Raw genomic sequence first — 17,206 nt, forward strand, 5'->3', positions numbered from 1 at the left:
GAATGCAACTCATTTACAGCAAGAACTATATATTGAGCCATCAAAAACATGAACCCTTGCCGATACCAAAGATATAATTTGGCAAAGGGTAAAGAGTTGAAGGAGAAGATGATGTGGAAGGTGGGAAGGAGATCATGATTAATGATGTAGCAAAAACAATCTTAATGTATGCAATGTAGTGCTTTGGTTTAACAAAAGGGTTGTGTGAAGAAATTAATACAATGATTGGGAAATATTGGTGGAGCTAGATGGATAAAGAGAACAACTGCATTGGGTGGTGCATGGCAAAATGACAAATCTAGAGAAATGGGGAGGTCTTGGTTTTAGGGATTTGTATGATTTCAACCTTAGCATGCTTGCAAGACCGGGTCGGAGGCTACTACAACAACCAAATTCACTATGTGCTCAAGCTCTCAAGGTCAAGTATTTTCCTAATAGCTCAGTATTGGAGACTACACAAATGAGGGCATGTCTTATTCATGGAGGAGCATTCTTAAAGGAATTAAAGTGTTAAAGTGGGAGGACTAGGAATGGAGAATCAGTTAGAACTAGATGATGCATGCGCTTTGCTATGGGATATATGCATGAATATATGTTGTGTTGACGATCTGGGTAGACAATAATATATGGGGTGGCTAACGAGGCGCGGAGAACGATGGTTAGATGAAGACACGGAGTTACCCAGGTTCAGGCTCTCGATATATGAGATAACACCCTACTCCTACTTGGTGATTGTATTGGATTGAATATGTGTGTGTCTTGACATATGTAATATTAGTAGACATAATGATATTTTTTTAAAACTCATAAAAAATTGTACTTTGAATTCTATGTCTTTTGTGAGTTAGACAATTGTTCTGCTCATTTGATATATATAAATGTCAACAAATTTTCATTTAATATAAGAAAACAGAAAGTCGTATGGGATGCAAGTAGATTTCATTAAATTTAGCTTTAAAAAGTTAAATTTTTGTGCTAATATTATATAATGTAAATAAATTATTTAATTAAAATTATCCTTGCAATGTGTGAACTTGACCTTGTAGTGATTAGTGCATGCACTTTGTTGTTGCAATGTCTTTAAAATTAATGTATAAACTTGGCCTTGCAAGTTCTGAAATTACCGTCTAAACTTGAAAACTTGCACTTGCAATTTGTTCTAGCCTGTACTTAATTATGCAAAGCTACAATAGTTACTATTAACTATTGGCTGCTGCTATTTTGTTTATCTAAAAAAAGCCATTGACAAGCACATAATTGTCAAAAATGACATTGACAAGTGTGAGTTCTACGTAATGCCATCGTACAAATGATTTTGTCTAAAAAATACCATCGGCGTTAGAGTTTCGTCCATCTCACGCCATCAAATACATTGTTCATCTTATAACACTTAACAAATGGTTGCTGACAGAAATCTAACAGTGATAAGATTTATTAGACAAAGTCATTTGTATGATGACATTAATAAAATTAGCAAATACAGGATAGATATAAAACTTCAAATGTTTGGTTTATACGATTGATTTAAAGGAGCTTAGAATATCTTATTTACAGTACTAAATTCAGTAATACTAGTTATTCTAGATGAGGTGCTTCAATCCATGCTAAGCTTTTGGTGACAATTATATAGGATTTACATATATGGAAGCTTGGAATAGAGAGACACAAACATGTGTAGGGGAACCAACAAATCAAGCGATCATGCAAAGGAAGGAATGTGGATGGAAGGAGGCTTGGTGGTTGTCATGTCTCAATTGAAAGTGCCTCTTCAAATTTAATTTTAGTGATTAATGACAGTAAAACTAGAATTGACTAATATGATCTCAAGTGTTTTTTAGTATTAATTGGTCCAATATATGTCAAAAGAAATCACATGGTTTTTTTGAAACAAAAAGGTCATCAAAACTCAATGGTATAAATGTGTACATCTTGTTTTTGTTGGGTTAGAATATTGTACTGCTAAGAGGGCTAAGAGGGACAACACACACATATAATTGGATTAGACACTAGTGTTGATTGATCAATTCTCTTGAAGTGTTCTAATATATTCTTGATCATAATAGATGACACATCTAAATCTCCAAAATTCTTCTAAAGTCAAGTTTTTATTTGGGCTAAGTTATAAGCAATTAGAATATCCAATCCCACGGAATGTCCAAGATCTAATCTGAAGAGGACATGATCGACTTAGATAATATGATGATCAATGTTACACAATGATGAACCAAAGGTGCATGCTTTCTACATTATACTTATATTTTATATATTTGAACAAAAGATGTTGCAACATGCATTGTGTATACTATCGTTTGCAAAATTACTAGCTTGGGTGAAACGAACGAGAGCGAGGGTATGTAGTGGGTGGTTGATCAGTGGAATTGATTGGGGACCAACCCATGACCTTTTTCAAGTGTTTTCTCAAGCTACCAAGCCACATTTGGGCCACAAAGGACATGAGAAGAAGCCCCACGTGTTTGGACTTGGTCCTCTTGAGAGCATCAACTTCAAATGGACTTTACCGTTGATTTAGAAGCTTCTTGGGAACCATAATTAATTTTTGGAAAGCTTATGACTACATCAAAATTCCTCCTTAACTGACAAAAACCATAAAAAATGTCACTTACCTAATCTAGTAATATATTTTTGACCGTGGGCCTTGTAACTGTGTCATGGGCTAGGACTAGGTGGTGTATGCCCTTAGGGCTAACCCTAGGACGTCCCTACTAATATATATTCAGTGGACGTTAATGTATTAGCTGGGTTTTGCTTAGATTATTTAGATGTCATACATTCACCGCTAGATCTGTTTGTGGAACCCCAAATTCGTGGGATAAATCTTTCATCTGCAATTCAGTTTGTGTTTTCCTTGTTTTTGTGAATTTCTTCAGCTTTTAGGACCAAAACCTTTATGGTGAGGTCGACTGCGTGAGAGTGTGCTTGATAATGACTAGACGTGCGAGTGTAGTGGTTGTGAGGTAATGATTGCTAAACAGAAGCCTCAAAACACGAATGTCTTCATATCATCAAATCAAACCTATCGGAAGATCAAGCACCTAATCTCACATCATATTGTAACTTGACTCTTTGTTTTATATTGTTTCTTTGATAAGAATTTTTGACATGGATACCAAAATATCCAACAACCTAGAAAGTTTGAAAACCTATGCAACTAGACTCTCTAGCTAGTTGAGGCAAACATTATCAATCGTAATGTGAACCTAGTAATCAAAGTACTCCATGTTGTGTAACTCAAGTCTTTGTCTAGATTTAATTCTTAGATTAGAAGTTCTGATGGTGACATTTGAAAATCCAAACCCATGTGTCGACGATCTAGGTCGGCAATAATACTATAGGGTGGCTAAAAGGCGTGGAAGTCGATGGTTAGGATGAAGTTGAAGGTTTACCTAGGTTTAGGCTCTTGGCTGGTGAGATAATACCCTAGTCATGCTGAAATTGTATTTGATGATGTATGATTGTGTGTCCCCTAGGGGGTGCCTCATACCTCCTTATATAGTGGGGGATAGAGCTTGCAAATATGGGAGAGTCATAATCTAACAAGACTAAGATCTATACTATAGATAAGGCCATGTCCGGTGTCTATGTCATGTAATCCGGATAATACCAAACCCCTAACCGATCCAGTACATATATGATTGTCTTCCTATCCGGTACCATGTATTATACATACATGTATAGTTTAGGGATATCCCTAGTACATGTATCCACACCATGTATTTTTAGACCTAGGATTTAAATTGAATGTTGGAAATGCTAATAAATGGACTGAATATCCAGCCTTGAAGTCAAAATTTCTGGGGTGGGAGGAAATCCCCTCTTCCACATGTGGGGAGATTTTGGGGTTCCTATTTAAGTCCCCATTCAACCCTTTTTTCAACATTAGCCATCCACTTTCACTCAAACGAGCTTTTGGCTAGAGCTTTGTGCTTTGTGTTTTTTAATCTTTAAGAGCATTCTCTCTCTTTTCTCTAAAATATTCATTGGTTTTCATGCTTCGTCTCTTTTTATTTTGATTTGGAAATTTGGACTCTAGAACATTTGTTTTCTCCCATATCTTGAGCTCTATAGTTGACTCCAAGTGTTGGGTGGCATTTGTTACTCTTAGAGGTTGAGGACTCCTACATAAGTAGGAAGTGACAAAAAAAAAGTGTGTGCAAGGTGAAAGACCAAGATAATGCACAAAGAGGGGTGAATGTGCCTAGCAAAAAAAGTTAGCAGCAGAAGTAAAACATTCACCGAAGTCTCTAGTCCCAAACACCGAATTCTCTGGTGTGGTTTCTTAGCCTAGACAGAGAGTTTACAATGACCACTCCGGATGAAAGTATTGGATGCTTCGGTGCAACTTGAGACTCTCCTTTTGAGGAGATTCTAGAGAGGCATAGGGGTAAAAATCAAGCACAAAAACGAAGAACACACATAACACGATAGTTTTTACTGGAGCTCAGATTTTGCAATCTTACTATCTGTTAAGGGACTCAGCCAGGCTAGATATCTCTCGATCCCTTGCCTTACCAAGCTCACAACCACGAGTAGGCCTTGGTTTCTCAAGCCACCACCTAGGGGAGCTGTTCTTGGGTGTCCACTGGAGATCTAACCCTAGCAACATACGTCTATTCACTGGTGATGCTTACTCTATCAATCAAATTCCTAGGAGTAAGCCTGGTATCCACTAGCTTACCTTGTTTCCTATCGGAGGCAAGGAGAACCTTGTACAAACTTTATGAGCAAATCACAACCTTGAAATGCTCGCAGGAGATGCCTAGCCGGCTAGGAATAAAGCCTCAAAGACTAACAAGCTTGGGTGTAGGTTAGCGACGATTCCGAGGTGCTCTTCTCAATATCTTAGGTGCCTTCATCGTAAACCCTAGATTTCTCCCTCTGGAACACTTTTTGTCTAGAGGAGGAAGAATCCTAGGGGATAAGGGAAATGATTGGTGGAGATCCATATGGGAAGATGGATGGAATGTCTATAGACCTCGCAAAAAGAAAAGTGGTGGCTTAAGCCAACTAATCGCTACTAGCTATTAGGCATATATTTAGTTTTCGGAGACTCTGGAATAGGCCTATTCAACTTCAGCCTAACCTGGCCCGAAAAAGCCCAAGCACAACCCGGTTGGACCATGCATCAGGCTGGATCTAGGTCTGTATATTGAAGCCCAAAACCCCAAAAAGCCTGAAAACCCCTAGAAAAGCTCGACTTGGCCCGAGAAAGCTTGGGAGTCACACCAGGCCCAGGCTCTGTTTTTGCTAGAAATGTTGGGCTCAAGATGGGCGTGGGCCTAAGGTTTTTGGACGGGCTTTTTCTAGGCCTAGGCCCAAATCACGACCTGACCTGTATTTTGAACATGCCTACTCTGAAAGCCCTAGATTCTCATAGCTACAAATGTCACTAGAGACTCTGGTGACAACTACCGAAGACTAGTGCACTTGCTCTACAAGATAGAAAATTCTCGTTGAAGCTTTTGACCAACATCACTGGACACTTCGGTGTGACTTCTTTGTCATGCATAGGGAATGCACCAAGGTTTTCGATAACCGTCATGAGAGATTCAGAGATCTTCTAGAGCCCAAAATAAAACCCAAGCAAGTGTGATGCAACATGTTTCACTCAATCAACTTAGGATCATATGAGAGATCTTTGATATGCTTGTGTCCTTCAAAGATTATAGCCTCTGTTTGATTCAGCTTAGGATTATTGTAATCTAGATTATAGAAATAATCAGAAACAAACAATTAAATCGTTGTAACAACTTATTATAATTAGAGTCCATATTATTATGATCTAATAAACTCCTCTAAGGATGCTTTTTACATATTATTGAGACCAAAAACCAACTACCCTTAGGTAGTTACCTAATTTGCTATCCATAATCTACTTTAGCTTAAACTATTCCACTTATATTAATATAGTTTAATTATCTAGATTACAATAATCTTAAGTGGAAACAAAGTCTTACCCGAGCTAAATAATCCTAAGTAAAAACAAGGTCTTAGCCGAGCAGGACTACTACCCAAAGATGAACGAAGTTTTGGTACGCGGTGGTTGCTTGTGCCGTCGTTTTGCATCTCCACCGTCAGCGATAAGAATCGCATCAACTGCTGTCGCACTACAAATGTACTTATGTGCTAACGAATATAACTACGCTGTCAGTGAGCTAAAATGCATCGGCACAGAGCTTGACCAACCTTACCAACCGTGTCACCATGATAGCCATCAATCATGACCAACTGTATGTCTAGATTGGACATTTGCCACCCCATGACCCGATAACCTTCGCTACATATTTGATACATAGGCTACGTTCGCTCCAGGTGAGAATAAATTAACTTACCGGCGAAAAAAATTGTAATAGATTAGTATATGATTAATTAATTATTAAAAAATATAAAATATATTAATATAATTTTTTAAAACAACTTTCCTATAGAATTTTTTTAAAAAAAATACACCGTTTAGCAGTTTAGAAAACATGTATGCGAAAAACGATAGAGATAAGTTAACTTATAGCCTTGCCGAACGTGGCCATAGTAGTACTACAAAGGTCCTCATGTTGAGAGACTAAATACCACATGTACAACGCAAGCCCAAGAGGATAGATAAAGAAAAAAAAAAAAAAGAACAAAGAGAACCCAAAGAATTAAAATAATCATGAATCTGTGCTATACAGGCGACATCACTGGTCAAGTCAAAATCATGTTGGGAGGACCCTGAATCATTTAATAGCCTTTGCCGCTCGATATGGAGCAGAAAGTGTAACTGCTGCTCCCCTGAAAAATGCTTCTTGAAGTGGCACTATTCAGCCATGATATTGTTTAGCATGGAAGCGATTTTCGCTGTCTTGTAGTCGTCCCTGAGTTGAATGAATCTGCAATTCAGATCGCAGAGTTAGCATCAGGGGTGATAGAAGTGCTCGAGTGGAAACTATCATGTTATACTATGCAAGATACAGTACCGCAAGGCATCTTTTCGGATACTGGGGGTTCCTTCAAACAAGGAAGCTAGACTTTCTGGAGCAACAATAAATACATTGGCCATGCTGCAAACAAACAATAGAAATTATATTAGGGGTAGATTTAGAGGATCATCAGGGAAATAAGTAGATACAAGGCACACTTACATCCCAAGCAGTTCAAACTTTTCGTCTATCGATGGGGCATTAAAGCTACGAACAAATTCCCCATATTCAGTGATGTCACGTTTCAACCGTAACCCACCACTGCAAAAATGAATACGACACTGATCAGCATCTGACAAGACAACCCTTCCTATCATGCAACATAATAGGACGATACCTGGGACTAAACGTAAATTTCTGCCAATGATTGAGTAGTCCCTTATGCAACCGATTTCCCTAAGGCACAGCGCAGGTGCATATTTTCCATGTCAGTAAAACATCTAAAAGAGTGCAAAATGTACAGCATAAAAATAGCACCATACTGCTCATGTATAGCTCATTGCTCATTGTGCTAGATAATGCACAGGACAGGAAGCAGCAGTAACATGCTAGGTAGTTCATAAAAACATACAATTAATTTAAATTAAGATTGACATACCAGCTCAGTCAAAAAGGACTGTTTATTGAGACCTTCTAGAGCACTGAATGCAACCTCGAGAACACGAGATAGATAGGCCACAATTCTGAAATAACCGATAATATAATCAGGCTTATTTGTATTGGACAATGTTAGGCAATCATATAAAAGAACACCTTATGCAAGCATTGGTTGGCCGATGATCTGGTGCAGCTCCATCATCTGGTGTCCGATAATCTGTAGTCTTCTGTTCTGTAGACAACAGTCTTTCAACCTGTCAAGCAACAATAGAACACCAACTTAACCAAATGTTGATGGGCCTAGAGACACCAAAAGTAACACATCTTATTTGCTCATCATTAAAGTTACACTAACAAGACACAAACACATAACAGTGTGCCTATAATGAGACTGATGCACACCTCAGACATGACGGTATCAATGCACAGTAGCAGTCCTTTGTGGGCAGCAGCCTCAACAACAGATACTGCAGATCCCATGTCTTCGCAAGCTGAGGGATGGGCACCATCCACAGGCAGCAGGAGCCGAGATATAGTATTTGAGAAGTACTGCAGAGGAGGGGGTGAAAATCAGCATGGTTGTTTTAGCAAACTAAGTTTCAAGTTTAGCAATGTCTGTGCATATGACCTGCTGAAGAATAGCCACACTGCTAGCACAACGCTGCACGGCAATCATGAAGCATCTAAAGCTATTCTCGCCTTGAGCAGCTGCAACCTCTGCCTGAAAAAATATTTCAAATCTAACTGCATCTTTCATCCAATGATAAAAGCTGGACACAAATGGGTTTGATTGCAAAAATGAACATTTGATTAGAATAGGAAATCAGACATACTGCAGTAGCAGCAGCAGCAGCCACCCTTCTACTAACACTTGTCCCAATGACGTATCTGTCCCGTTGAGCGGCTGCTTCATTTAAACTGTCTCTGGCACGGTCAAGCCCTTCAGTCAAATATTGGCTTACCTGTATAGCAAAACAACACTTCAATCAGATGTGCAAAACATTTCTAAGATTGCCAATTGTTATTGGAGCATGTAGTTCTTCACTCACTTGATCAAGCAAGCACGCAAATACGGATCTTACATTAGCTGCAACAGTGGCAGGCTGCAAACAATAATCGGAGTTAATTCTTTTAATAACAGTCAAACTGTTTTCAGATTTAGAAAGCCTTGCCAATAAAAATGAAGGGTCTTCTGGATTTCAAAATAGCATGTCTGTTCATACTTTTGCACAGCATATTGAAAATAAAGAAATTATATACCAAACCCAAGAGATAACTGGGATGAAAAAACAGTTCAACCTGAGAAAACAACAACGTGCATCTGGATATTGCTTCCTCATTCCAGCGAACAAATTCAGTCACTACAGTAACCGATATCTGCTGCTGTGGTAATGTAGTTGCAGATCCTCCTTTTGAACGCCCAATCGTGCCAGTTGACTCAGATTGTTGCTTGGCTTCAGCTCTCAATTCAGCCATCTGCAGAGCAATTTCAAATTTGAAAACTATGGCACTTGAAACTATTACATTTGAAATTCTGACATCCTATAAATGCAGAAAAGACCTTTGATTGATATAGCTGTCTGAGTGATGCTTGTTCAAATTCTGTGTACTCATCTTTGTGTGAAACATATATGGATTCAGTGAGACCTACAAGAAACCAAAATAAGAATCACAATGGTCATTAACAGATCTGCAACTGCATTCCAAATGTAAAAGTACGGTATTCTGTACAATGGATTGAACTACTTTAATTTATATGATTAAAGGACATCTGAATGGACCACACCAAAAGACTAATAGTTCAAAATTACTATAAATTATTCAGTACTGTCTAGTTGATAGTCAGTGCTAAACTGTCCCGATCAGGAGGGTAACATGTGGGTTAGTCAGTCCTAGTCAGCCAATTCTAGCCAGTGACTAGACAATCACACGGCCTGACTATGTGAGAAAATTTGGTGAGGGCTGATCCCTCCCCACACCCATATTCCTCTTCCCTCACACCATCCCCATGCAAGCCCTTGTTGTTTTCCCGGCACCAACCCCCCTGCGCTCCACTGCCAGTGCGTTTTGTGTGTCAGCTTCATACTTCCTTTCTTTCAATAGCCTAAAAATATACTATGGAGACTGTCAAATTAGCTAGTTACTTATTTGAACAATTTACTGTTGGTAATATTGGAACCACTGTCTAATCATTGCCTAGTCGGCTGACCACCGACTAGGTGAACACTGAAATTATTAACTGCACCTTGTAAAACTAAGCTTGATCTGCAAATAACTAGAAATGTGTAGTACCTAGTATATCATCGATTGTTTACAATAGCACACAAAATAGAAGATGATCCAAAAGAGCAAGAATAAAAGAACAGATGCATAGTACTTTTGTACAAAACAAAGGTTGAAGAAGAACAAAATAAAAATAATGCAACACAAAGTACCTTCGATGTCCAAATCCCCACAACCAATAGATTGCAACTCTTTAGCAAGTTCTTTTGTCTTGTCATATGCTACTGCCAGAACTCTAAGGTACTGCCATTTCCATATGATAGAAATGAGATTTGTCATGCTGCAATAAAGGATATGCACACGAACAACAATATGAAAGTATTATATTGGACACAGAGCTTACTTGCAGAAGACCACCCTCTTCTATAGGAGGCAAGCTAGCAAGAGAAGGCTTAATCAGAAGCCTATCAAGAATTGCTGTTACCCTTTGTTCAAGCACTCGCTGAAAAGCAAAGTACAATAGTCTTACTTTATGCATGTGATAAAACATGGTCATCGCTTGGAAATCATGGCCTAAGTACACATACCTGCACAAGAATTGACATGACCTCATTTGGAGAAGGAAATACAGCCATTATTGTAGTTGCCTCTTTCCTCACGGTATCTGAAGCAGCAGTATGATAGTCAGATTAGTATAAACGTAAATCTTTTAAAAAATAACTTGCAAACTATAATGTCAAACTTTGCAGTACCTGCAATTTCCTTGTACAATATAGAGAGACCCTCTGCAATACTAATGGAATCAGCTTGTGGCCCCTCATCACCAAGAACAACTTGAATATCGGTGTTCATAATTTCCACGTCAATAAACATTGGCCTTGTGGTAACGTAATGTTGCATTGCACTGGTACCCCGATTGAACTGCAATCAATGAATCCTTGAAACATGTAGATATACTACATACCTCTACTTGTAAAAGTATCAGGAAAAAGGTATAAACAGGGCAAAACAGAGCCTATTCTCAGGTTGAAGTTGAACTCACAGAGTTTCAACTTGGACAGGAGTGGAAGGATTAATTATGGGAAGACAATCATAAATTTGTACATCCTCATATGTTAAGACTTCTCCAAAGCAACTAATCTCATCTGAACTATCCTGCGAAGTCAAGAATTTCCCCTGTTCCTACCTTGGACTGCCCCTTACAATTGGTAAACCAACAAAAGCAGAGTTGATGCCACTAGTAGAGAAGGTAGCGGATAATTTACCAGGTTGGAAAGCTTCCTTGACGAACAAGGCTGGTCGGCTTACAACAGTGCGGGTGGTCCTTTCGGCCATTCCTATTTATGCCTTATGGCTTTGGACCTTCCTGGCTGGGTTCTTAAAGAAATTGATAAAAGGAGAAGAGGTTTTCTGTGGAAAGGCAAGGAAAATGCTAATGGGGGAAATTGTCCAGTCTCTTGGGACCGTGTATGCAGGCCATTGGCATCTGGAGGCCTGGTATTCTCAATCTGGAAAAAATGGGTTGGGCCCTGCGTATGAGATCTCTATGGATCCAAAAAATTGATGTGTCCAGACCTTGGGCCAGCTTAGATATTGACTGATAGCAGATTGAGGCTATTTGGTCCCTAACCTATTTGCTTTGGTTTCTAAGAGGACAAAAAGGCAGCGAACTGTGGGCCTGTGGCCCAAGCGCTGGTAAACAGGAGGTGGGTGGCTGATATAAGGGAGGGGGGCTCTCTGTTCAAGTGCTTAGTGAATTTTTGGTTATTTGGGACTTGATTCAAGAGGTGGTACTACAGCAAGGAATACAGGATCAGCATAGTTGGACTTTCGCTACAGATGGCCTCTATTTCTGTAACTCTGCCTATGAGGCTTACTTTCTAGGCTCGATCATCTTTGCGCCTTGGAAGCGTATTTGGAAAAGTTGGCCTCCTTTACGGTGCAAATTTTTCATCTGGTTGGCGGTCAGCAACAGGTGTTGGACAGCCAATCGACTTGCTAAGCGAGGTTTGCAGCACCCTGCGGCTTACCCTCTGTGTGATCAGAGTGATGAATCAATCCAACATATCTTGATCTCATGTGTCTTCTCTCGCCAAGTGTGGGTGTCGCTATTTGTGAAGCTCAAACTTGGGACTGTGGTGCCTCAGCCTTGTTCAAACCATTTTATTAGATGGTGGAGTCGGGCTACTAAAGACTGGTCAAAGGAAATTTGAAAAGGAATTATTTCCTTGGTAATTCTAGTGGCTTGAGAAATTTGGAAGCATCGCAACAATTGTGTCTTCAATGGCATCACTCCTAACACTGCAGTGGTCCTGCAAACAGTCGAGCAGGAGCGGGGACTTTGGGGTTTAGCCAGCGCTTCTGCGCTTCTTAAACTGCCTTGGGAGCAAATAAATCCTTTCAGCTAGGCCTGCTGGGTGGTCTGGCCTGTGCGTGTGTCGTGTGTGTGTGTGTTTCTGGGTGGGAGACTTCCAGGTCTTTCTTCTCTGTATTGTGTTGTTTCTCCTTCCCCTTAATGAAATAAAATGCATACCTCTTGCGTTTTCTAGAAAAAAAAAGGACTTCTCCAAACAGCTTTAGGCAGTTTTAGGGGATATCTGATCAGTAATTGAACATATAACTTGCAACCCATGAGCCTACTATGCTGGCTTGTAAGATAAACGAACAATCCTTCCCCAGATTTTCCTGCACAGGCAGTGCCCCTGTTTTCTAACTACCATGTGTCAGGTCATGACTACTTTCTGCCCCCTTTTTGTGAATTACGTACTGTAAGCTGTTGTTTTCCACTTGAAAGAAAAAGTTGCAAAACCAATGACCATTATGTCAACCATGCTCTATCTAATAGTCCTGCGCTAGTAGATCTCCATTGCAATGGTATGAAAAGGATAATTTTTTCCCTTCAAGCAGGATATCTGAGTGAAAAAAAAAATACTACCATGTCCACTGCACAGAATACACACCTGTGACAAAATTTTAGCACATTCTGCCATTGTAGACAACTCCCGCCTCTGTGATGCAGTATCAAACCGAGCTAACAATCTATTCTCCAATTCTGAATAAAGATGAAAAGTCATAACCAGATTCAACAGAATAGCTAATAAGAGGCTGAGAGAAAACTGACCATTACAATATTCTTGAAGATTTGCAACAGCAACCTCCAAACCACGGCTTGCATTAGCAGAACCAACAGCTGGTGTTACACCATGTCTGCCTACGTCCTCCTCGGCAAATGAACCTGTTAATAATAATGCAAACCTTTAAGCATAATGTTATAAATGAACAACATGATATGAGATAAAACAAATACTAAATCAACTATTCGAAGCTTAAAGGTGTTATTCATTTTCTAAATGTCAAAAATATGTCCTGTAGATTTAGCATATATGTTTGCAGCTCTGTTAACCATGTTTTCTGCACATACTCATAAGCTGTGATGCCTATCTGAAAGAGAAGAATATTTTCATGGCAGCTGAAGTCATTAATCATTGTTGTTTCAAGCAGTAGTAGTTTTCTAAGGTCTAAGGAATATGTCTCAACTTAGATCAGAATATATGTGAAAGAAAACAGGATTAAGTGCACGGGCCATAAACAAAGAAATGAAAAGAATTAAGGTGCAATAGAAAACAGAAAAATGCTCCATTGATCACAATAGACAAATGTTATGATCTTACGCAATTTCTGTGCAATTGAAGCTGCCTCAGCGACACGACTGTCGTCAGAAAATAAAGGAGAAAGTTCCATGAGATCCCCTGGCGTGCTGTTGAACTCCATCAAATACTACAAAAGTACATTTCGTTTAAAATGTGGACATGAGGCATAAGTACAAATAAAAACAAAAATAGTAATCTAAGCAATTATGTTACCTTGATGAGATCTATTGTCTGACTAGCAGTTTCTCTCTGTGATTCTGCACTCTGAAAGACAATGGAAATAATTGTTCAATATAAGAACTCAGCAACCTCCAATAATAAATCATACCAAAGCATAATAGTCACAGTCAGCGAGCATATTGTAACAGTTACAAGCACAAATATTGCATAAGAGCACATACCTGTAAATGGTCACCAATTTTTGCAGCTGTTTGGCCAACACTAGAAATACGGGTATCTAACCTAGCAAAGCTATCAAATAAACCATCCACACCTTTCTCAAGCTGCATTAAGAAAAGAAACAAATGAGTATAAAATGAACAAGAATTACTAGTTCAACAAATATCGATGCTCCTTTAAAGAAAGGCAATGGTGGTGGCAGTGAATCTGCTACCCACCATGTAATGCTGTGTTTATTGTTTACCAACTACTCCATGTCCTTTAATGTTACAAAATAGTTCTTCTACATATTGTTAATATCTTAATCCATCACTAGAATACAAGTCTATTATCCAAAGACATCTACAGGGATAAAATTGTTTCAAAAACCTCACAATTAACTTGTTCCAAACAATGTTAGCATGTGTATAGTTTATTTTTATCCTTATCAAAGCATGGGTATTTAGCTAGTTACAACTAATAAACTGGCTTTACCTCCAGAATGGAGCTTCAAAAAATAATTGTAACATTGTATTATGCCCCTCAAAGAACAACTATTCTCAAAGTTATAGAATAAAACATGATCAACCGAAATGTGAAACCCAATTCTCTTAGGATTCATGTGCCTATGGGAAAATTCTGCTACATGAGTGGGAATTCCAATTTCACTTGTTTATCTTGAATTTATGAATAGTGGTTTCCAGAAAAAAAAATCCTTATATTACCCTTGGTCCCTTGCTGCCCAACTGAGAATTGGGCAGCTACTGTGGTACAGTTAATATACAGGTTATCTGGTCTCTTTGTGGTCACTTCATGTGGTTTCATTATGCAGGTGCTGAAAGGGCCAAATGGTGTATTACACATCGAACTATTCATAAGTGCGAACTTAATTCCTTTCCAGGATCCCTTTGGAAAAACTATACTGTTCTATTATGTTATTATAATTACAAAAAGATAAAATATAGAAACAAACTATTGGGGTAAACAATCAACATGCATATAATCAAATGCCTAGAAAGAATGTGTTTCAACTGACACAAGTACCCAGAACAGAAGCTCATTCATCAGCAAGCAGCATTTAGAACTTATTTATTGCTGCATTGAGTGTCATACCTTCTCTAATCCTGCATTCCACCTTCCCAGTTTACTAGCAATAAACTCTTCCAAGAGAATGGTTCAAATGTTTGTATAGGGGAGATGAACAGGCCTAACAGGCCAAGCGAGCTAGAGATGTGAAGCGACAATTGTCCACAGGATATTTTCTTGTAAAGAACGTGTATTAACTAGTGTGCAATTACATCTATACAATGTCCATAACAGAATTAAATTGCAATGGATTGACACTGGATTTAACTGTGCTTTACAGCGCAACAGATTGATATGGATCCCAAAAGAAGATGCACAATAACTAACCTATAAGTAACATAATATGTTCGTTGATGATCTGATCTCTAATTCTCCATGATATGTCTCTGAATCTAGAGTGGCACATCCATGTCACGGTGGTCACGATCATATGGAGCAAACAGAGTACAGCACTGGGCTCTTATATTGTGGATCGGTCAGCCAGGTAGTACATCACTAATTATATGTTCTGTATCAATCTTTCTAGTTTCCACTTGTTCATTAATCGATGACCCTTCACTTTCCTACTAACAATGTCAATAGCAACGAATTTCTAGTAAACGTGCAATCGTACAAACTAACCTCCCCGAGCGTCTTGCGATGCTTGGCGTCCTGCGTGGCCACCTCCTTCTTGAGATTCTGGAGCCTTTTGTCAATCTACAAAGACCAAAAATGAAAAACATCATCCGCATCAGCAGCAAACCCCGGGGTACTAACCGCCGCCACGCAGACGCAGGCCGCGAAGGGATCACCAACCTGGCGGCGGAGGTCGACGAGCTCCTTGCAGGAGTGCTTGAAGAGGCCGAGCAGCTCGTCGACGGCCGGGAAGACGGGCGGCGCGGCCCCGAGCACGGGAGGCGGCGGCGGCGGCGCCCCGGGCGCGTCGTCCCCGCGGAACTCGGGCAGCAGCTCGTCCACCAGGCCCCCGAACAGCGCGTCGAACGAGAAGTCCCCCTGGGCGCACACAAAAACACCTCAGAAGCCGCACCAAATCGTGGGAAGGAAGGAGGGAGGGAGGGGGGCTCGTCCACCTTGAAGTCCTCGAGGTCGAGGGTGAGCGGGAGCGCCGCGGGGGGGTCGGCCGCCGGCGGCATGGCGTGGCGGGGCGGGGAGATCTGGGGCGATCGAATTGGGTGGGGGAGGTTGGAGGAGGCGGAGGGAACAAGAGAGAGAGAAGGGGAAGGAAATGGCGGATCTGAACGTTGGGGGAGGGGGAAGGAGCAACCGTGTCGTGTGTGTTACTGTTGCCTCACGGAGTCTTTTACCCCTCTGCCATTAAAAAAAGTTGATACTTACCCGTACGCCACAAAAGATTTTGTAGACACCTCTATGTTACGAGACAGACTTTCATTTACCTACGTGCCATGTCGTCCATGTTACGTTAGAAAATAACCACTTACACGTGGGACCTAGGAAAATTATTCCCAATACCCATACCCAGCTACTTCCTCCCGTGCGCCTCCTCCCCTCGTGAAATCCTAGCCGCCGCCGCTGCCGGACCGGCCAGATCCGGAGGTCCCCCGCCTCATCGGATTGCCACCGCCCCTAGACCGCCGCCGAATCGTCGTCGTCCCTCCTGTGCGCCACTCGGCGGAGCCTCCGCCGGGCGGCGGCGGCGGCGGCGAGCAGGGGATGAAGGTCGGGTCTTGGGCGGAGGACGAGGCGGCGACCTTTCACGCCCGGAGTTTTATCCCAAGCCTAAAATCGTAAAAAAAATTTCATAAATAACAATTGGTTTAATTAACTTAGGAAAAATCCCTCTACAAGGAATTAATTTAATTAAATCGAGGTTAAAAATCAATTAACTGGATTTAAATTCAAATTGCAGAACAATAAAATTTGATCAAACAAATTAATTTAAAACTCGGCAAAAGTAGGGTTTTCCTTTTTCCCTCCTTTTTCCTTTCTTTTTCCCTTCCTTCTCAAATTGGGCCGAAGTCCAATTTTCCTCCCTCCCTTTTCTTTTTCCCTTTTTCTTTTTCTTTCTCTCCTTCCCCGGGCCGGCCCAGCCGGCCTACCACTCCCCCTCGGCCGGCCCAGCCGCCGGTCGTCGTCGTCCAGCTGCGTCACCGCCTCCGCCTCGCTGTTGCCGACTTGCTGCCGCCCTCGTCGCCGCCAAGGAGCCTCCCCAGCGCCGCGCATCCCTTCGCCGCCCGGTCGCCGCCGCGTCCGGCCTCCTCGCCGCAGCGCCTCGTCGCCTCGCCGTCGTTCGCCGATCTCCGCCGCCGTTGCCGATCTTCCGCTCCTACCCGCGTCGCC

General features: G+C 40.8%; 1 protein-coding gene across 1 annotated transcript; it reads right to left on the bottom strand.

Annotated features, from left to right (window-relative positions):
• Positions 1–6,505: 6,505 nt before the first annotated feature.
• Positions 6,506–16,104, bottom strand: LOC102717858 (exocyst complex component 5). Its single transcript, XM_040529744.1, has 24 exons — positions 15,979–16,104; positions 15,704–15,901; positions 15,530–15,604; positions 13,846–13,947; positions 13,658–13,708; positions 13,466–13,571; positions 12,916–13,029; positions 12,755–12,846; positions 10,547–10,715; positions 10,382–10,458; positions 10,198–10,296; positions 10,007–10,097; positions 9,133–9,218; positions 8,871–9,047; positions 8,621–8,674; positions 8,405–8,533; positions 8,200–8,292; positions 7,974–8,120; positions 7,728–7,825; positions 7,573–7,657; positions 7,312–7,370; positions 7,137–7,235; positions 6,972–7,055; positions 6,506–6,884 (listed from the first exon to the last, which is right to left on the bottom strand). The coding sequence occupies exons 1-24, from the start codon at positions 16,039–16,041 to the stop codon at positions 6,812–6,814; spliced, it is 2,421 nt and encodes an 806-aa protein (XP_040385678.1). The 5' UTR covers positions 16,042–16,104; the 3' UTR covers positions 6,506–6,811.
• Between the last annotated feature and the right edge of the window lie 1,102 nt (positions 16,105–17,206).

The sequence above is a fragment of the Oryza brachyantha genome, chromosome 12, assembly GCF_000231095.2.
Source record: "Oryza brachyantha chromosome 12, ObraRS2, whole genome shotgun sequence".
Classification (NCBI taxonomy): Eukaryota; Viridiplantae; Streptophyta; class Magnoliopsida; order Poales; family Poaceae; genus Oryza; species Oryza brachyantha.